The sequence below is a fragment of the Mangifera indica genome, chromosome 9, assembly GCF_011075055.1.
Source record: "Mangifera indica cultivar Alphonso chromosome 9, CATAS_Mindica_2.1, whole genome shotgun sequence".
In the NCBI taxonomy this organism is placed as follows: domain Eukaryota; kingdom Viridiplantae; phylum Streptophyta; class Magnoliopsida; order Sapindales; family Anacardiaceae; genus Mangifera; species Mangifera indica.
This window is the reverse complement of record NC_058145.1, coordinates 11,717,714-11,739,811: the sequence shown is the minus strand read 5'-3', so window position 1 is coordinate 11,739,811 and position 22,098 is coordinate 11,717,714. Positions and strand designations below refer to the sequence as shown.

The 22,098-nt window shown below is 33.1% G+C and overlaps 2 protein-coding genes across 2 annotated transcripts; both read left to right on the top strand.

Annotated features, from left to right (window-relative positions):
- Positions 1-7,105: 7,105 nt before the first annotated feature.
- Positions 7,106-7,648, top strand: LOC123226258 (transcriptional regulator TAC1-like). The gene has a single exon (XM_044650784.1). The coding sequence runs from the start codon at positions 7,106-7,108 to the stop codon at positions 7,646-7,648; it is 543 nt and encodes a 180-aa protein (XP_044506719.1).
- Positions 7,649-17,143: 9,495 nt separating this feature from the next.
- LOC123226149 (transcription initiation factor IIA large subunit-like) lies at positions 17,144-22,098 on the top strand. Its single transcript, XM_044650649.1, has 11 exons — positions 17,144-17,645; positions 17,900-18,064; positions 18,431-18,613; positions 18,862-18,922; positions 19,012-19,070; positions 19,244-19,372; positions 20,450-20,602; positions 21,131-21,194; positions 21,289-21,446; positions 21,559-21,642; positions 21,727-22,098. The coding sequence occupies exons 1-11, from the start codon at positions 17,526-17,528 to the stop codon at positions 21,748-21,750; spliced, it is 1,200 nt and encodes a 399-aa protein (XP_044506584.1). The 5' UTR covers positions 17,144-17,525; the 3' UTR covers positions 21,751-22,098.

Genomic DNA, 22,098 nt, shown 5'->3' with positions numbered 1-22,098 from the left:
ACGGTGAAATCCGAAACAACGGAATTGAAATTCGAATTCTAAAAGTTGAAAAACCCTAGAATGGGAACAATCGAAAAATCCTTCAGAAATCTGAAAAATACGAGTCCATATCTCGTAAAACGATAAAATTTGAAAAAACGGAAGTAAAATTTGAATTCTAAAAGTTGAAAAACCCTAAAATGGGAAAAATCGAAAAATCCTTCGAAAATCTGAAAAATACGAGTCCATATCTCGTAAAACGATAAAATCCGAAAAAACGGAATTGAAATTCGAATTCTAAAAGTTGAAAAACCCTAGAATGGGAACAATCGAAAAATCCTTCGGAAATCTAAAAAATACGAGTCCATATCTCGTAAAACGATGAAATTCGAAAAAACGGAATTGAAATTCGAATTCTAAAAGTTGAAAAACCCTAGAACAGAAAAAACGGATATAAAATTCGAAAAGTACACAATCAAAAACCCTAGATAAGAAAAATCTTAATTTACCCCCTCATGAAAATTGAAACTCTAAAAGGTCCACTGTGTTCTAAGGAATTTCCCCAGCTTCCTAATATTTTAAAAAAGCTACTTCCCCCCCCCCCCAAAAACAGCCAATCTTGGCTGAACGTGGGATGCACGATTTTGACGTGGGAAACACTGTTCCCACGTCGGACTGCCGATCTCTTCGGCAGTCATTTTCGGCCAAATTTTGGTCGTTTCAGCCTCCGATTTTTACATAAATCAAATCTACACGTTGTCTAACACAAAACCCCTCAATCAATTCAACAAAAACAACCAAGAATCAAAACATTTTAAGCATTATTCAAACCTTAAACCCTAAAATTTCAAACCTAAAATTCTCAATGAAATCTCAATAATATGAGCAATAATTTGATCCAAACAAGATTAAGGGAGATATACTAACCTTCTTTGCCATTTGTGGGTGCCGAAAATCAAGAAATTTGACGGAAATCTACGGAAATCAGATCGCCCGTGGGATGAACGTGGTGACGTGAAAATGTTTTGAAATTTGAGAGAAATGCACAGTAAATTCGCTAATATTAACGTGGGAAATAGCAATTTTTTTCTGTGTTATATATATGGACATTTTCGTAATTTCGCAAAACTCACGTTGACGTGATAAATTGCAAAAAAACCCCACGTGGGCTAAGGATTTCCCACGTCACCCCAATTGTTTTAAAAAGCTAAGTTTCCCCCCTAAATTAAGCTGAACGTGGGATTATTGATTTTGACGTGGGAAACACTGTTCACAGTCCGTCTGCCGATCTCTTCGGCAGTCATTTCCGGCCAAATTTTGGTCGTTTTAGCCACCGATTTTCACATAAATCGAATCTACACGTTGTATAACACAAAACCCCTCAATTAATTCAACAAAAACAACCAAGAATCAAAACATTTTAAGCATTGTTCAAACCGTAAACCCTAAAATTTCAAACCGAAAATTCTCAATCAAATCTCAATAATATGAGCAATAACTTGATCCAAACAAGATTACGGGAGATGTGATAACATTATTTTCCATTTTCGGTTGCCGGAAAGCAAGCAAATCGGCGAAAATGACGTTCGCCGTGGGATGCGTTTAAAATTTGAATTTTCTTTGAATTGCACAGTGAAAATTTGCTGTGTTTATATATGGGGGCATTTTCGTCATTTCACAAAACCTGGGCATTTTTGCTTAAACCTGAATTTTTTGGGCAATTTCGCTTAGACCCCTTTAATTTTGCCTAATTTTTAAAATTTCCCTTTTTTTTTTAAATGAAAGTTTGACTGCACATCAAAATCCATTAACTTTGGTCTTTCTGTTGATTGTGCTGCTACTGCTATATCAATGAATGTATACGAAATTCATATGTAAATTTTGTAAGGATGGTATTAATTACTCGTATGTAATTAGCATTAGATAGCTTTATTTATTAGTGTTTCATACTGACGTCCAAGATTCCAGAAAATCAGAAATATGAAGATGTGATATCGTTTTCAGAATTAATCAAGTGAAAGAGAGTAGGGCAAGAGAGGGGAACAGACATATCAGCAAAGAAATGAAGAGAATTCAATGTTAGAATATAAAAAAATGTAGAAAATTAGCGTTATCAATAAATTTTTTAAAACTTTAGGAGGGTAAGTGGCCCTCCTTGACCCCTCCCTCTCTTCCTGTAACCAAGCCATGAACAACTGAATTAATTGTGTTGACGAATTCAATTAGTAAGGCATTTGGTTTTAAATAGTGGGTGTGGTCTTGGTTTCTTCTTCCATCGACTAAACATTAAAATTAAGACTTAGACTATTATTAGTGCTCCACTTTACTTGAGGTTGAGGTTGAGGTTGAGGTTCAAAATATTTTACCCATAATATCAACATTTCTTTAGCTTTCATTGCACCATTTGTCTCACCTAATTCTGTGTCAAATGTCAGCCTTTGTGGCCTTAATTTTATTGTTTATCATATTCATCGTATCTCGTTATTATCATGGATGTCAAATTGTCAGTTTTTCTTTGTTGTTATTATCTCTACCCCTTTCAACTTGGCAATCATACTAAATTTGTAACGCCTTAATACACTTCAACTCGCACCATGCTTGGGCATACCGGCCATTTATGCTGCTTTTTTCGGTGCATTCAATTGATAATGCATTTAAAATCTTGACCGGTTATAAAATATAACAAAAAAGCCATGTTAAACTTAGAACTACACTGTTCAGTTGTATAGTTTCTTGCTTAAACATCCCACCTAACACCTTCCTCACTTCAGGCTTATCCTAAACATCAACCTTTTCTTGAGCATCTTCTGCTTACCTAGATGCTCAAGCCTCTTGCTGTGAAAGTTTTTTCAACTCTTCTTCAAGTTTCTTTGTTGCCTTAGCCGCTTCACGAGCTTTCTCAACAGCTACTCTTGCCTCCTCGGGGCGCTTTTGCTTTTGCAAGAGTCTCTGGATATGCTGCTCTTCTTTCATCCTCAGAAAATGCACTAAAAGAGTAACATTATTAGGCCATGTACCTGTTCCTTTACATGCTACAAGAAGTAAAGGCTTGGCATGCATTTCTAACCAATTAATATCATTGCAACTAACCTGAAAAGCTCATCTACAGGCCTTGCCGGGGCTGCTGGATCTGTAAATATTTCCACAACCTAAATAAGAAAGATACTAAATGTTCAGCCATTTATGAACAAGCGCAGCTTTCATGGTTCCAAAGCTTCATATCAATTTTTCTTATTTTCTGCCATTGTTGTGTTAGAGAAAACATTAATTTGCCACCACTGATGCTATATGGGCCTTTGCAACACAATGAGGAAACAAATTTTACTTCCCAGATAGTTTGAAACAAAAAATTGAAAATAAATATAACCACATACATTAGATTACTTTGTAGTCGTTTGCAGCAGTGCTTCTAGCACCCATCAAAGTCTATCGGAGGAGGAAGGGCTACAGTGGAAATTCACCACAAGATGTGGAATTTGTTATAACAACTTGGGAGTGTCACACATGGAGGAACAAGCCCTCAAATGAGATAGAGTTGGATCATCTAAAACGGGAAGGAAAAAGGCAGATGAGAAGAAAGGAAAAAACAAGAGAGTAATCAGGGAATTAGGGGCTTAAGTCTGGGAGGATCCGACACATCTTTTGCTGGAATTTCATTGTTAATTGTTGTCTTTCATTTAATTGAATTGTTAAGAATAAGTGGTTGTGTAAACATTTATTGATTCAATAAAAGTTGTTTGCTATTGTTTAATATTTTAGTCTTGGTTGAGAAATATATTGGTGTTGTGTTTGTGGAATGATAAACTATGACACTTTCATTGCATCATAAGTACCAGTGAAGGAGGCCGGGACTGGGTTTTCGGTAGAGTTGAACCTAATGGAGGAACAAGACAGGTCAGGGGAAGAGGAATTAGACAGTGAATTAAGTAATTTGTTACAAGAGCTTCAGCAAGTGTTTGAGATGCTGCATAAATTGCCCCCGCAGCATACAGGACACCGTGCCATTAATGGAGTATGCATTATGTTCATATTGAGTATGAAGAAAGGGGCACTGTATGTGTTTGACAAATATATTTTTTAATCGTGTTTGGTGGGATTGTCTTCCATAAAGGGGGAGAGATCAATGTTTTAAGTTGTTTTTGACAAAAAAGAGAATCTTTTTGTCTTTGACTTGCTTATAACCCACTTTTTGCTTAATGACAAAAGGGGAGATATATGTCAATTATCTTGAATTGTGATTGAATGTACATATTTTGATAAGACAGGGGAGAATGGTTATGTGAGGAGCATTTTTTGAGCTTATATGGTTGAATTGCGTGTGAATTGGCTTATAATTGACTTATATTTATGAATTGTTTAAGGGGGAGAGTTATTTGTGCATGACTTATGATTTGGGAAAATTGGATTATATGCATATTGTCAAGGGAAGTTTTCGCCACTCTAAATTTTCTAGTAAGTAGGTATGAGAAGAAAAAGAACTTGCTCCTCCTATCATCCATATTGTCCCTACTATGAGTGATTCCCTTCAATTTCTTCAATGTTTGCTTGGCCAACAAATATAAATCTTCTTTAGTGGCATGCTCCTTCTAAATATAGAAGAAGATGAGTTCTCAATTGACAAGCTCGTCTAATCTTTAATCCAAATATATTTTGTATATCCTAATTACACTCTAGTATGCATGTGGTGACAACTAGAAGGGAGTAATCTTCTAGTAATTCAAAAATAGTCGAGGACCATACGCACGCATGAGTGCATGGGAAGCATCGCCCTTTATCATAGTATGGCCTCTAAGATTGTTGCCCATCCTTGAAGAGGCACATGGTGTAGGTAATCCTTTTGTTCCCACAATTGGATGGGAATGTAATAGTGCTCCTTTATACATTCCAAATCTACAACCTTAATTGAGGATCATTTCTTGTTGTCCTTAATATTTATGACATTCTCATGACCTGAGCTGGATGATAAAGAGTGATCAAACAACTTCCCTTTTAGTCAAAGGAACCTCATTGTTTGTAGAGGAGGTCTTCAACTTCAAGCCTATTAGCTTTGAGCTAATAGGGTAAAACAAGGCTTTGTCATTAGTTGAACTTCTAGAAGACATTTGGAAATAGGAAAAAAATGACTATTTTTAACCCTAAGGATTCAACCCAATATAAACTAGGCTTTGTCATTAGTTGAACTTCTAGAAGACATTTGGAAATAGGAAAAAAATGACTATTTTTAACCCTAAGGATTCAGCCCAATATAAACTATCTATAAGTCCAAACATAAACATCTAATCCTACTTACAAGCTTTACCAACACCTAATTTAGTAGGAAATGCAACACAAAACCCTAATAGTGTGTTTCTACGCTTAAACACTACCAACAAGCCCTAAAATCTACTTAGTATCATGTTTAGAGGTGTACAAAGCAATTCAAAAGTAAACCACACGAGAAATGCAAAAATACGATATATGAAGTTGAGAAAGTTTATCTTATGGTAAGAGAATGCTCCAATATGTTTGGGTATAGGAGATATTCTAGTAAAATTCACTTGAAAAAACTAAGAAAAGTTTTTGAAAAAGTCTAAGCAGATCTTAAGGTTTGGAGCACTCAATGAAGGCTCTACGATTTTCAAAAAGTTAGAGAATTTGAAGGCCTAATAATTTTAGGGCAAAGAAGTTCAAGAATATGTTCAAATGTGTTTTATAGGCAATATGAGATTGAACAAGAATTAAACTTAGTCGTTAAAGTCAAGTTGGTGACAAATGTCTTCGAACCAATAAGGTATATAAATCGCCACAATAAGCATGTGATGCATGTATGCAATCCATTAAATGCAAAGTTAAAGCACAAATTTTCCCAACATGTTGTGAAGTTGAGATCACAGTCATCCACATATCATTCATTTGTATAGAAAGGTGATGAAGAGTTTTGGAAACTCTACTTGCAGTCCAAAAAAGTTAAAGGGTATTTGTTATGTGGTCAAACTTTACTTTAGTTACATATATTAGAGTGACACTTAAGAAGCAACCAACTATATGATCATCTTATATCGTTTACACACAAGTCGATATATAATGTTAATAGAAACTCTTTTATCTAGAAACAAATTAAGAGACTTCTTACAATTTCAGTCATTCCCATGATCTTTTCAATGTGTCAATTTCATTTCCTATTGATTTGAGATCACTTTTCATCTTTATTTCTTCTTATTATAGGATTACAATCATCTTTTACCATTTTATGATCCCACAATTATCCAATTTTCTTATAAATAGAATTTATTAGATGTCTAGATTCAATACACTACAATTTTAGCATATCTAACTATGTAATTTTTCAATTATATCTTCCTCTTGTATTATAAATACAAGATTATACAAAGTCTAAGGGAGGACAACTTGTAATCTCAACTGTTAATTTGCTAGTTTTTCACCAGAAACTTAATAACTAAATAGTCAACATGAGTTTTCAAGTAATAGGTCAAACCAATATGTAAATCTCATTTTTTTTTTTTAATTTACATAAATTCACATCATTGATTTTGTATACTTCTTGTTGACAAAATTTTTACTATTGTGAGGCATTGTCTGAAGATTTTTCGATGGTTAGTCAAATTAAGCATATTTTCGAAAAAAAAAAATTTATATACACATTTTATTCCCAAAAGAATAATTAACCGATTAAAGGAGCATTTTTTTTTTTAAAGATCGCTACCTATCTTTAATCAACCTATTTCTTTTTCCCTTTCCTTATTTTAAAAATACTTGGGCCCTCAGATTTTGAATTGGAAAAATTACCGAATACCAACAAGATAGTATTATTCTACTCTCTTATACAAGAACAATTTTCAGGTCCTGTGAAGCTTTAATGTTATCACTAGGCAGTCAATGATTCAAACACTCAAATGCATCGTATAATATAAAAAGTATTACTAATGAATATTATTAAAAAGCCATGACCTTAATTTGTATTTGTAGGCAACTTTTTGTCGTTTGGCTTAGTTGAATTTGTCTAATCTTAGAAGCTCCAGTTCATTTCTTAAGACACAGGAAGCAGCAGCAGGCAGGCCTTAACCCTTTCAATATAACATCACCACTACCTTTTCCTGTTGACCATCTCTCTCTTTCTCTCGCTCTAATGGACACTCATGATCAGCCCATCTCAGAAAATCCAGAGAAGGTTACTTCAGATGAGCAAGCTGCTGCTGATGGTGCAAGTCCAGTTAGGTCTTATGACTGCACCTTTTGCAAGAGAGGTTTCTCCAACGCCCAAGCACTAGGCGGCCACATGAATATTCACCGCAAAGACAAAGCTAAGCTCAAGCAAACTTCCTCCTCAAAAAATCATTTAGATGTCTCCAAGATTAATCAACCCACACAGCCACCATCGAAGGACGTGGTGGCTACTACGACTCAAGAGAGATGCAGTTCGAAACGGCCTGGGATTCTTGGTGAAGAAAATGATGCCACGTCTAACACAGACAAAACCCATGTTAGAGAAGTCCGACAGCTGCCTTTGTTTGCTGAAAAACCACTAAGTACCGGCCAAGTTCATGAGAATACTGCAATTGTTTTGTCATCATCGAGCTCATCGGGGTCGTCGGAGTTGGACCTTGAACTTAGGCTGGGACCTGAGCCTGAGGACTCTGCATCAACAACGGCTACCAAAAAGTTCTTCTGATGAATTTCAATATGATACGCACCATCATCTCTCTTGATCTTGATTAATTTTTTCAATTGTTGGATGGTTATGCTATAATTTTTTTTTCATTTATCAACTAACTTATTGCGTTAATTATACTGCTTTTTGATAATTACTTAAGTGTGTGTTACTATCTAATTAATTCCTTTATTGAGTTGGTTGTTTGGATAATGGAGGAACTCATAGATTTGGTCAAGAATTTTAGCCGACTCGCATGTACTTTTATTCATGGAAGAAACCATTCTTCAAATTCAATATGTCAGGCCAAAATTCTTAGCTCTAGCGAGGAAAGTCGCTCAGCTAACGTATATATCATCCATATGAACCTTTAGAAAGTAACAAATGGCCCTTTAATTATTAGGGTTTACATGTTATATATACTACTGCTTCTAAAAAACATCTAATATCTTTGTAACCCTAGATAACATATCGAAATCTAGCAAGTTTAAATGAAGTCTAAGCTATATATACGTATTTTGAAGCTTCGTTCTACCACTTCAATTAGTGTACTATGTCTCCCTTTGCATGGGTTTTGAAATTCTTTTGCAATTTAGGCGCTGCCCAGTAATATTCCTCTAGTTTTATCTGGAACTAAGGCAAAGTTGTACATCAATGTCTTCATTTCAAGAAATCATATGCATACACTCAAAATTACTTATAGTCTATGAAGCACAAAAACACACGCATTTCAGAGAAACTGAAATGCCCCGAAATTGATACAAAACATTTTGGGTGTTTCAGAAATTTAAAAAAGTTGAAACGCATTTCTTTGGTAAAAAAAATTGAAATCGATAAAATCAGAAAAATTATTCCATAATTGATATCTAATCCCAACCTAACCTAACTCATCAGTCATCACACTGAATCAAAATCGATAAAACTTAAGTGAAATCCAACTCTTGAATAACCCTCTTCTCTTTGTCATCCTCTTCGGTCTCCATCGTAAGCTATTCTTCAACTTCTTTTGTTAACCGTTATCATCTATTCATCTTCGACAATTCATTGATGACGGTTGGATTACCAGCGTTCATATCATATCAAAGTCAACCGATGACTGACCGTAATAGGTACAGTATTCTCTAATTTTTTTTTTTTTTCGGTTAAACTGTGGTAACATGTTTGTGAATGTGCTTTATTATCTTCGGTCTCTTTGATATGCGTTGGTATATTTTTTGGAATCAACTTTTGATCATAATGGATGATGAGTTGAGTTGAATATCTTGAAATAGATTTGTTTTTGGAAAAGATTATTAGTGGTTAGATTATTGACAAACGCATGAGTTAATGACTGTCTCTGTGCTCTATAAAATAACTTACAAGTTTTTCTCTTTTTTATTTCTTATGATTTCGTTTATATTCTTAGAGTTTAAGTTTCCTAACTTTTGACTTGTGAAACATCGACATTCTGTTTGTAGTTTGAAAATTTTGGCATTTGATTCTGTTTTCTATAAATATATCAAATCAGATTTGGGTTTTAAAGTAAAAAAAGTAGAAAAAAAAAAACATGTTTTCAACCCTTTGTATTCATTTCATGCCTTTGATAATTTGTGTTCATTGCTTGAAGATAGTAAGCCAAGCCACCACCCAAATTCACCACTTACATATATAAGAACTTTCACACCTCCTCAAATTCTCATTCATTTTTGTGATATACCCCAAATACCAGAAACACAAAGGATGGTTTATATGAGGCACCAAAGGAAGGTATTTGTTTATCCATCTATAAATTTCTCATCTTAAAAGTTAAATATTTGAATCTTTTAGGTGTATGCATAATTTGGTTCAAAACTATAAAACTAGAATAAACCGCTCAAAATTATGGTTTGGTTTGTAAAATTGTTTGATTTTAGTTGATAAATTTTTTAGAAACAATTTTCAATTTGGGTTGCAATTTGAACAATTCTTAAACTGAATCAAACCGTAAATCATATTTTTTAAATATATATATATATATATATATATATATATAATAGATTTTTTCAATAAATAATTAAGTATACAACTTATTTTTTTCATATTTATTTTTTCATTTTCTTTACATGTATAATATAAATATATTTCATATTTATATTATATTCTAAATAGCTATAATTCAATTAATTTATTAAATAATATATATTTAAAAGTAAATGATTTTATGATAAAATTATATGTACATACTTTTAAGTAAACAAATGTGTACATATATGATGTAGCATATTATGATTAGATTGTGATTGAATGATTTTGAATTAAATATAAAATAATATCTATTAACATAATAATAAATCATGTATATACATTGTATTGTTCAAGAGTTTAACATGTTCAAACTATAATTTAAACTGTATATTTTCAGTTTAATTTGAAATATAAAATAGTTTGTTTGGTTTGAAAATTTTTTAAATTATATTTTTCAGTTTGGCTTAAAAAACTCTCAAACTATAACACATTGAATTATGCACATCCCTAAATTATGTGAATTAAGTTAACAAATTGAATTTGAATTAAAGAAGGGTAAACTCATTTGGGGTTCTAAATATAATGAATATCTAAATTCAAATATAGTACTATGATTTTAATTTCTGGATTGCTTAGGTGAAATTGTTCCACGTAGCAAGCTGAATTTGCTTTCAAAAAGAACACTAAAATTGTTCAATATAAATAGATTTCCCTTTCTTTGATATGGTGTATATATTTATATTAAGAAAGATATTACCTTTTTTTGTTCAATCTAAGGATAACCCAATAGTTTATATACATAATGTTTTTAAAATCGGTCCAGTAATTGAATCGGTTGTTTTACTAGTTCATAGTTCAAACAGTTTAACTGATTTTTAAATTATAATGTGTTTCTTGAATACTATAAAAATATTTATTATATTTTTTAAATATAAACAATATGTATTTAAAGAAAATGATCTAATGTCATTTATCTAGATCTCTTCTATTAAAGCCACTTGTATAAATAATTAACATATTTCAACCTATCAAAATCAATTCAATTCAATTATTCTCTGCAATTAATGTTTATTTATTTTTAATAACTCTTCTCTCTCTAATTAATATTTGTTATTTTCAATGACAACTATTTAATTTCCAACCAATTAATCAATCATACTCTTTTAATGTTATCCATTACCACTTTGATTTTCTTTTTTTATGAATATATATAAAAAAAACCGGTCTTTTTTTAAGAGAACTGAACTAGACCAGAAGTCGATTTATGATCAAACTGGTTAAATCGATCGATCCAATTTAGTTTTAATAATACTATATATAGAGAGAGAGAGAAAGAGAGTAGATCTAATACATTGTCAAAATTTATTTTAGATTATAAAACTAAAAAACAAAATGATAAGGGATTATATGATTAAAGTAAACAAATTTTGATAATAGATCACCATTTATCCTTTTATTTAATTGTCTCTTTTAATTTACACATTTTTTGCAAAATTTTTGGAAACTATCTCTTTTTTTTTTTTAAATTAAAACAATGTTTCACAATGATAGAAACTCGCATGTATGACTGTTTCAAATAGGCAAGAAATATTTGTTTTAAATACAAAATTTATCACAATTTTAGTTTTAATTTTTATAACCCAAAACAAGTCTTAACAATTTACGGACTCACAAAATATTTAACTAACATTCAAATTTTCTTCTATGGTAATACAGGATATCAAAGACGCTCGCATGCCTAAACATGTGCTGGAGGAGGCAAGTTTAAGAAGCCAACTTTGTATATTGTTAGATTGTATATTACGTTGAGAATTATGAACAAATGATTATTGTTACGGTACCTGCATAACTCTTAATTATAGGTATCCTAAGTGACTAATATTTCCTTGAAACAATAAAATCGAATGTATAATTTTGTATACAAACAATAGTATATCATTTTGTAATTAGGTATTCTTTTATCTTTAATTTAAAACTATTCAATCATATAATAACATGTCTAATATGTACATAAATTTATGCACATAGCACTGTTCTATATGTCAGTTGGTAAAAATTTCATGGACAATCAATACATAGAATTTGAGGTGCAATTCTACCTAAGTAATAAAGAACATAGTGAGGTTTTTAAATTAAGTGGTTTGTCTTATTGTTGGAAAAACTACATTCACTATTATATTGTTAGCTTTATGGAGAAATTTTGACAGAGAAATGATACAATCTGGTATTTATTAGATAAGAGAAAGAAAAAATTGTATAATTTCCTAAGAAGATACACTTAGATGATAGTGGTATATTAAATCCAAATATTTAAGAAAATTTGTTAATTGGTTATTCCATGGACATCGGAGATAATTATTTTCTCGTGAATGTAAAATATAAAGATTAAACATTATTCCGTAAAGACAGGGGATGAAAAAAAGATTTCATAAAAACGATTGAAATTGTTAAGATTCACTTTTCTTTTTGTACCATATAGAAAGAATCATACTTTTAGTTTGGGCCAACCTATATGTAGAAATTGTGTCTAGTCATCGTATCTTGTTTGCATAGCTATTCTATGAATGATAGATAGACATTTTATTGGGTGCAGCTCTTATTTTTCTAAATGAAAGATTGACTAAACTTCAAAAGCCATTAATTTTCATCTTTTATGTCATTTGTGTTGCTACTGCTCTATCAATTAATGCATACATACTAAATTCATATCTAAATTTTGTAAGGATTATATCAGTCGTAATCAGCCTAGATGGCCTAATTTGTTTGTGTTTTACACTGTCCAAGAATCCAGAGAATGAAAAATATGAAGGTATGATACTGTTTTCAGAATTAATCAAAACGGTTGAGAAAGTGAAAGGGTGAAAGAGAGTTGGGGGAGAGAAGGGAATAGACGTGTGAAGAATGAAAGGAAGATAATTCAATGTTATAATAACAAAGAATGTAGAAAATTAGAGTTGATATATCAATAAAATTTTTAAAACTTAAGTCATTGACCCCTCCATCCGTTCCTGTAACCAAGCCATTGGCAACTGAGTTAATTGAGTGGGCGACGAATACAATTAGTAAAATATTTGGCTTTGAATAGTGGGTGCTCCACTTGACTTGAGGTTTAAAATATTTTACCCAAGATATCAACATTTGTTGTTTCTTTAGCTTTCGTTGCACCTTTCTTATCACCTAATTCTGCGTCAAATGTCAGCATTTGTGACTCTAATTTATTGTTTATCATATTCATCTTATCGTTATGCTCGTTATTATCCTGGCTGTCAAATTGTCATTTTTTCTTTAGGCTTTGGTGTAAGTTGTTTGACAACAGCTTTCTTGGGCGGCAGTGTCCTGGCCTTAGCCTGTCCCCTTACTGTAAGGGGACTTTTGTGATCTGGGAACTAAATTTATCACAAGAAAGATTAACCTGACCCAATTTCTTTTACTTTACTCAAGAGGCTTCCTACTGAGGTCCGTGCAACATCAGCCTTCTCTTGAGCATCTTCTGCTTATCTAGATGCTCGAGCCTCTTGATCTGAAAGCTTTTTCAACTCTTGTTCAAGTTTCTTTGCTGCCTCAGCTGCTTCACGAGCTTTCTCAATAGCTACTCTTGCCTCCTCGGCTTTTGCTATTGCAAGAACCTCTGGATATGCTGCTCTTCTTCCATCCTCAGGAATTGCACTAAAAAGAGTAACAATATTAGGCCATGTACCTGTTCCTTTACACACTACAGGAAGTAAAGGCTTGGCATGCATTGCTAACCAATTACTATCATTGCAACGACCTGAAAAGCTCATCTACAGGGCTTGCCGGGGCTGATGGATGGATCTGTAAATATTTCCACCGCCTAAATAAGAAAAATACTAAATGTTCGGCCATTTATAAACAAGCGCTGCTTTCATGGTTCCCAAGCTTCATATCAATTTTCCTTATTTTCTGCCAGCTGTGTTAGAGCTGGATCATTTGAAAAATGAAGGGAGGAGGCAAAGGAGGAAGGAAAAAACAAGAGAGTAATCAGAGAACCAGGGGCTTAGGCCTGGGAGGATCAGACATCTCTTTTGCAGGAATTTCATTGTTAGTTGTTTTCATTTAATTAAATTGTTAAGAATCAAGTGATTGTTTAAACACTTACTGATTCAGTAAAAATGGTTTGCTCTTGTTTCATATTCCTGTCTTGGTTGAGAAACATATTGGCAGTGTATCTGTGGAATGATAAATTTTGAAGTGAGGGATTGAACTATAAGATTTATTTTGTATAAAAACTAAATAAAATCATGCAATAATAAATTTGTATAGATTATCAAATATTGAATTAAACTTTAGAGTTATAGGAATATCTAAAACGTCATACAATTTTGATTCGAATAACCTTTGATAGTTACCTAAAATTTAAGATTTTTTATGATTAGTCTTATGTTTCATAAAACTCCCTTACAAAGGATTAATGAGAAAAACTATAACTATTAGATTTTAAAATGTGGATCTAACAAATTTATAAAAAAAATTACTTAAACCCTCATATCAAAGGTCCAATGACCCAAAAACCTATACTAAACTGACTATTTAGATTTTTAATATATTAGACTTATTTTTATTGATTATTCAAATCTATTTATAAATTGATATTAAATTATTTAATTATTTGATTTTATTAAATTAAAAGAATAATTAATGTTAGTCTACGTAAAAAAAAAAAAAAAACATGGGTGTTAGCAATAATATATTCTACAAAAGTAGGTACTTATTAATTTGATATCAGAGCGGGGTTGTCATGGGTTTTGGTAAGGACCATAATGAATTTTGGAGTAGATCAATTAGAGAAAGACATGAATAGTGGAATGGATGGACCGGAGTTAGAGATGAGGATGATAAAAGAGAGTTTGCTGGAGATGAATGATTTGTTGGCACTTACATGTCAAAACCGACAAACGACAATATGAGACAATGCACTAATCGAGCTGACAAAGTCATAAGGGGAGGCTGAAAATTTTTGCAAAAGGAGCTGAGGTTTGGAGAGGGTTGATGGAGAACCGAAGAGAGATGAATGGAGAGAACCGAGACCATTGGTTCAAGCTAATGCAGGAGGACAAGTGGGTTTAAAGAGCCTCGGTGGAAGCAACATCTAGATAAGGAAGATCAACTTATCAATCTTTCAAAGAGAAGATCCCACAGGTTGGATCTTTTGAGTGGAGCGATATTTCTCCATTAATTGAACTAGGGAAGAGGATAAAGTTCCAACCACCTCAATGTGTATGAAATGGATGACTCTAACAAGGTTGTAGTTGTGGACGCCAAGAATCTGATCACAAAATGGAAGGTTTTCAAGAAAGCACTGATAGACAAATTGTGGCCGTTGTAGGAAGGGATCATGCATGAAGAGTTCCTATCTCTCTGACAACTTGGAAGGGTGGCTAAGTATCGGAGCACATTCAAGAGGTTATTGGCTCCATTTTTTAAACTATCATGTAAGTTATTGAGGGTTGGCTCAACATGATTGTATTGGGTGGACCCAACTGCCTAGCCCAAAAGATAGAAGATCATAATGTTGTATTAGACCATATACCTGAATTGAAGGCCTAAGACCAAACAAATCAGTCTGGCTTTATGTTTGGGTCAACCCAACATTGGAGTTCCTCTATACACAACCTTATTTTTCCCAACACACACCAACCCACTCCAGCCAAACCAACCCACTCCAGCCAAACCAACCCACTAATCCTCAACTAGGTATAACCCAATCAAATAGAAAACCCAACCTAGATCTGACCAAACTACCTTGCACCAAAAGTGACTCCCTTCAATCTAACTTTTAATGAAAACAATTAAGGAATATTATGCATATGTATTTTGAATATACATTTATATGTATTATTATATAGTTAGATATTATTTTATTCATAATTTAAAATTATCTAATCATATGATAACATAGATCAAATATGTATATGTTTATGTACTTAAAATAGGTACGCATAATTTTTTAAAAAAAAAAAATTTCTCTCTCTCACACCCAAACTCTGACTATGTCCAACTCACCACAACTAGAAAACCATGAAACAAGTGGATTTTCTTCCATTGTAGTTAGAACATGTTTATATTATTTTGGGGTAAAGTGCTTATCTTGGGTGGGTGAGGTGAAGGCCAGTTGGAAATTGTTGATGTTGAAATTTAATTGGATGGGAAGAATATTAGAATACAGAGAGATCCTTCACTGTCCAACTTAGAAATTTCATTCAAGACTCTTATAAAATTATGAATGGTATAAAGGGAGAGTTATCTGTGCTAAATTTGTGCATGACTTGTGATTTGACAAACTTTGATTATATGTGTACTGTTAAGAGGATTTTTTTGCATTTCATTTTGATTTCAAATTCAACATTTATTTTACTTTATTATACCACTGAACAAAAAAGAGACTGTTGAACTACTATAAAACTGAGCAAAATGATTGTTTAAAAGACCAATAGAATTCTAAGGCATGAATTATGTCATTACAAAAATAAAAATGCAAGAAAAAGTGCAAAAATGTAAAAAATTTGTATGGAATGCCTTATTTCATTTCTTAGAAAGGTTGTTCAATAAGGATCAATTTCATTCCCTTAGCTGTTCTCAATTCTACCTAAAGTTGGACAAAATTTGAAGAATGAAAAATTGAACACCCGTTCAAGATAAGACATGCCCGTTACATATAATTTCAAGTCAAGAACAAGATCAGTTAAAAGCTTATTCAAGGTTTTGTAAAAACTGAAATTTTTTTGAAGATTTAGGGCCTAATGCCCATTCCAAATTTGGAATGATCGTAACTTAAGAAGCCCTCAAGTTGTTCCATAAAGAATGAAAATGTTTTTGTTAGTAGTCACATGTTTTGAAAAAATTGGATAAAGTTGAACAATGATTAAATGCCCGTTTGAGAAATATAAACGTCATTTCCAAACATAAGAAAAAAATATATATATGATTCTTGAACTTTTTAGAGTTTATCTATTTTTTAGAAATTCAAAGATTTTCTAAAAATATATGATTTCCTCTAATATATCCCAAATAATCCGTCAATTATGTCAAAATTAAGAGGTTTGAGTTGGGTCGTGAATCAACATGACCCCTGTCATGTCTATCATTAAGTTTATAAAATCAGTTTTATTACATGTTAAAAATTTGTAGGCTTTTTTTAATGATAAAATTTGTTTCATTAATTTATAAATGATATATAACCTGAATAACTATAATATAATATATATATTTATATTTATTTGATTAATATATCACTCATATCTTTTAAAAATAAACAAAATAAATAATACAATTATATGGAACATAAAAAATATTTCTCATATTACATTTATATATTTTTCAACTTTAAATAAATATTACAAATAGAATAAAAAAAATTTGCCACATCAGTTAAAGAGAGAAACCTTAGCTAGGATAGGACATATTTTATATTTAAAAAGGACGTGATAACCAAACAAATATAGAAACTAATACATCCAAAAGTGGGAGCCGACACTGGAAGAAATACGGTTCTGATATCGTCGTGAAAATCAAACGGTGTAAAACTCGCTGGAAGACTCATGAGAGGCAGCGCCTCACTCCCTTACCCAAAAGAGAGCTAAAAAAATCAACACTCCTGCCAGATCTTGCCACGTGGACCCAACTCATAAAATCGGATGCAAACCTATTTATATTCCAGTCTTTATTCATAATTTCTCGTCCGCCCCCTCACTTTCTTAATCTCGTCGCTCCGATCTCTCTCGCTTAAGCTGTCTCTCATCTCCGAAAACATCTCACAATTAAATAAAACCCTAAGATTTTTCTGATGCATCCGTGAATTTTCCGAGAGAATTGTCTTTTGTTTTGATTATTTTTTTTCCGAGAAAATTTTATCGGGGGAGCTGAGGAGATTTTGCTTTGAATTCGGATTGGAAAAGAAATGACGACATCGACGACCAGCACTGTCTACATCCGCGTCATCGAAGATGTCGTCAGCAAGGTCCGTGACGAGTTCGTCAATGGCGGTCCTGGCGAGAGTGTTCTCAACGAGCTTCAAGGAGTAATTTTCTTTATTTTTGTTCGTTTAGCGATTTCACATCTTTAAGCTATGAATTTAATTTCATTAATTTTATGGGAGCTGTGGGTTTTCGTTTTTGAAGATATTGATTCTGTTTCTGAAGAAAATCGGTGTTTTGGTGGATCTGGGTAGGTCTAGGGTTTTGAGATACTTTGATTTGGAGATGTCGTGAAGCTGATCTTGGTTATTGATAATCTTTTATATATTAAGGTTTGGGTTAATTTTGGTTTGCTTAGATTTGGGAAATGAAGATGATGCAAGCAGGAGTTGTGTCTGGTCCGATAGATAGGTCGTCTGTGCCAAAGCCGGCACCTGGCGTAACTCCAGTTCATGACCTTAATGTACCTTATGAAGGGACCGAGGAGTATGAAACACCTACTGCTGAGATACTCTTTCCCCCGGTAAATGTTTGTTTCCCTGTGGAGTTTTTTACATGTTCATTATGTTTCGATTCCTCAAGTTTTGCTTGCTTTTCTTTCCTTTGATTTTGTGTTTTGGGATTTTTTTTTGTGGTTTATTTTTGTTGAGATATTGTACGTTAACTTTTGAAGTGATTTGCTTGCCAAATTGTGTTAGATTATGGAGTCTTGATGTGGGTTATCTAAAATGTTGTTGCTCGGTTGTGAATTTCAAAGTAATCTGTGATTCAAAATTTGTAGGATTTTGGAGGTAGATTTTGGTTAAAATACCATTGTTGGGGTTAATTTAGAAGTAACTGATGACTGAAATTGTGATTGTTTTTTCTGAGATATCTCCACTGTTTGCAGACACCTTTGCAAACTCCCATGCAGACACCATTACCCACAAGTACCCCATTACCAGGAACTGCTGATAGCTCAATGTATAACATACCTACTGGTTCTAGTGATTATCCCACGCCAGTAAATGATTCTGGTGGCAGTACTGAGGCTAAAGGTGGAAGTGGAAATGGAAGGCCAAACTCATACATGGTAAGAACGGTCTTAACAGTACCATAATTTTTGTTGGTTATTATTTTGGAAGTTATTGATTCATGTCCCCCTTATTTTATTGGGTTTATAGGCTCCTGTTCTTTCTCCTTGGTTAATTCTACCATCTTGGAATACTTTTTGGGGGTCTAATTTACTGGCTAAAAATTTGCTATTATTATATTTTTTTAGTAAGTTGCTTTTGGAATTTGGATCCAAGTAATTACTTATTCTTTATTTTCTTGCCACAGCCACCTCCTCCTTCTCCATGGATGAATCAGAGGACCCCTCTAAGTGTTGATGTAAATGTTGGTATGTACTGCATGAGCATGGTTTTGAAACTAAGTGATAAGGCTTATGATTTTAAGGGTTCTTTAGTGATCAATGGTGTTTTGTTACAGCTTATGTGGAAGGGCGTGATGAGGCAGATAGAGGAACCTCTCATCAACCCCTTACACAGGTAATTCTTGTTGTTCTGTTAATATTGAAATTCCAGAAAAACCTGTAGTTTCTGATTTGAGGAAAATGCATGAATTAGCGGTGACTGTTTTCGTGAGTATTTCTATCTGAAAAGGATGTGATACTGTTGAAACTGAAGTGTCTTATTAGTTCAAATATATGAGTGAATTCCAGGACTTCTTCATGATGCCATCTGGAAAGCGTAAACGTGAAGATTTCCCTGCACAATACCAGAATGGTGGATATAATATACCCCAGCAAGATGGAGCTGGAGATGCTATACCAAAGATTTTTGAGCTTGAGGTGTGTTTCTTCCACTCGGTTGTTAATGATATACAGTGCACTGTATTAAATAAGAATGCTGTTATAAGCTTAATGCTTGTATAGTAGAACTTTTGCTGGAAGAATGTGTATTTTTGTAGTTAGTGTTAACTTATCTTGCGTATTGGAGAATTTAGTTACCTTGAAAAGGATGCTTGATCACTATTTATTATCTTGTATTGGCTTCTTATTTGGATCTTTTAACGAGCTATATTTAGAAAAGTGAGACTGTTATACTTTATTTTTGTGATTATTGCAAGCTTTAGCCTATAAGCAGGTGTTAGTGAAGTAAGGCATTTGAATTTTTTTCCCTCGGTGAGGAGTTATTTGATTGTGTATGGTATAACTCTTAATGGATTAAAACATGCAATGAACATTTTGAGTGAAGTTTCAAGATTAGAGAAGTTGAGTAGCTGTGGCTCTTGTGGTACTGATAGGTGCTCGAGATGATATTGGATAAAATATTGGCTGTGTTGATTGAATTTTATGATAGAGCTGGTGTTATCCTCTCTACATAAAATGGGAGAGGATAACATAGTCAATCATGACAATTTTTAACATTAAATGCTGTATTTCTCAATATTATGTGGTTTTGTTGGCTTTAAGCAATTTTTTTTTAATGACTGAATCTATTTATTATTGAGCGTCTGCATATTTCCATTTTTTTGTGAGGTTGACTTTATGTGTTGTGCAACTGGATATATGCTGTGAAGTGGCTAAGGAAAATACATATTTATGTAAAACATAAATATAATGGCCTCAGCTTGAGAAGGATGAAGTTTCTTCTGTTAGATTTACTTTGTAGTTGAACTACTATAAACAGAAAGATATCTATCCCAGCTTTGTTGTTGGAATGTTCAAATTTGATGAAATTTTGTAGATATTTATTTGTTGTTATATATAAGACTATGGATCCTTCTATATCTCACGTTTACTGTTGGAATATCTGAGTGTACATTGGCTGTTAATCATTATATATACATACATATGTACATACATACAAGCACACACATATATTGATTGTATGTATATTCAAACATTGTAATGGTAATCTTCCAGGTAAGCCCAGACAGTGATTTCACTGGTAAAGGTAATACCGTCACCACTGCAAATAGGGAGTCCCTACTGCATTCATCCAGGTCATCTGTGAAGATTCCTCAACTGGATGGGCCAATTCCTGATCCCTATGACGATGTGCTTTCTACTCCGAATGTGAGTGTTATTGCTATTTAACTTTCAGACATAGTAATGCGGAAATGATAATAATGCATTCATGGTGTTCCTTAATTGGTGTAATTGCTAAATAGTGGCCTTATTCAACACTTTCGGGGTTTTCGGTGACAGGTATTTTTGAGGTGGCAACGAGTTTGCCAGTAAATAACAATTTGATACTTGAAAAATCAGTGGTCCAGGTCTTTGTATGGGGTGATTTGTTATATGTTTACTATGATATGAACTGATTGAGGACATGTCTGTATGAGTATACATGTTATCTTTTTACCTGCTAAAGTAGGAAGTGGTCAACCATATAATAATTTTACTCATAACATACAGATCTGTACTTGGATATATATTTGATATAAGATTTAATTTACTGATCTGGTGAAATAACTGCTTTCCTCTCGCTTACTTGCATTCACTATTAAATGCATGCTTGTTGTGATGAAAGATCTCAATTTACTCACTTTCAATTGCCTTTTTTCTCCTTGGGCATTTCGCTTGCTTCCCTTCACAATGAAGATATACAACTACCAAGGAGTTGTTAGTGAAGATTACAACATAGTGAACACACCTGCTCCTACTGGTAAATTTAAATTGATGTCTTGAAGACTGTAATAGTGTAATTTATTTGAAAATGTATAAATAGGTGTGTGATATTCTGTTCTTTCTCTCACTAGACGTACAGGCTAGTACTCCTGCTATTGTCACACAAAGTGAGGCTGTGGATGATGATGATGATGAGCCATTGAATGAAAATGATGATGATGATTTGGATGATGTGGATCAAGGAGAGGAGCTGAACACTCAACATTTAGTGTTGGCTCAGTTTGACAAGGTATTCTATTACATATTCTTTTTTATGCATCTTGGTGATTGTAATAAAGTGGTAAATACCTTTGTGTATGAGAAACAGTGGTCATGATGCACATGGTACATTTTTGGTATAGGTGACTCGAACCAAAAGCAGATGGAAATGTGCATTGAAGGATGGAATTATGCATATAAACAATAAGGACATTCTGTTTAATAAGGTATGTGATTCTATCATAATTTAATTTTTTTATGTCCCTCAATTCAAAGCCTTGATTTGCCTGAGAATTTGTTACACTGTGCAGGCAACAGGAGAATTTGACTTCTGATTTGTCGGAGAGAGTTTGATGCCCATCTAGTGGGCCGTTGCTCAGAAGAGTGAATCCGGAGGAGATGATGGGTGTTTCACAAAAGTTCATAAATTTCTGAAGGGAAGGGAGCGAGATGCTTGGATTTAATAGTTTTTAAGGCAGGTTGGACTGTTGGCTATGTACATAAAGGGAAGAGTATTTTTTTTTGGCCACCACACCCACACCACGCACCCCCCCAGCGTAACAAAGTTAAAAGTGGTTGGCCACTAGAGTGGAGTTCACCTTTTTTCTAATGGAATCTGTAATTCTGTTTATGCCATATGCATGGACATTTTGGTTATTTATGCACGCACTCAATTTGTTTTA

Bases quoted from the DNA above. Each gene is read 5' to 3' on its own strand.
- LOC123226258 (XM_044650784.1), top strand. From the start codon at position 7,106: ATGGACACTCATGATCAGCCCATCTCAGAAAATCCAGAGAAGGTTACT.
- LOC123226149 (XM_044650649.1), top strand. From the start codon at position 17,526: ATGACGACATCGACGACCAGCACTGTCTACATCCGCGTCATCGAAGAT. The intron at 18,065-18,430 runs GTAAATGTTTGT...CACTGTTTGCAG, and splicing joins CTGAGATACTCTTTCCCCCG to ACACCTTTGCAAACTCCCAT. The intron at 19,071-19,243 runs GTAATTCTTGTT...AGTGAATTCCAG, and splicing joins CTCATCAACCCCTTACACAG to GACTTCTTCATGATGCCATC.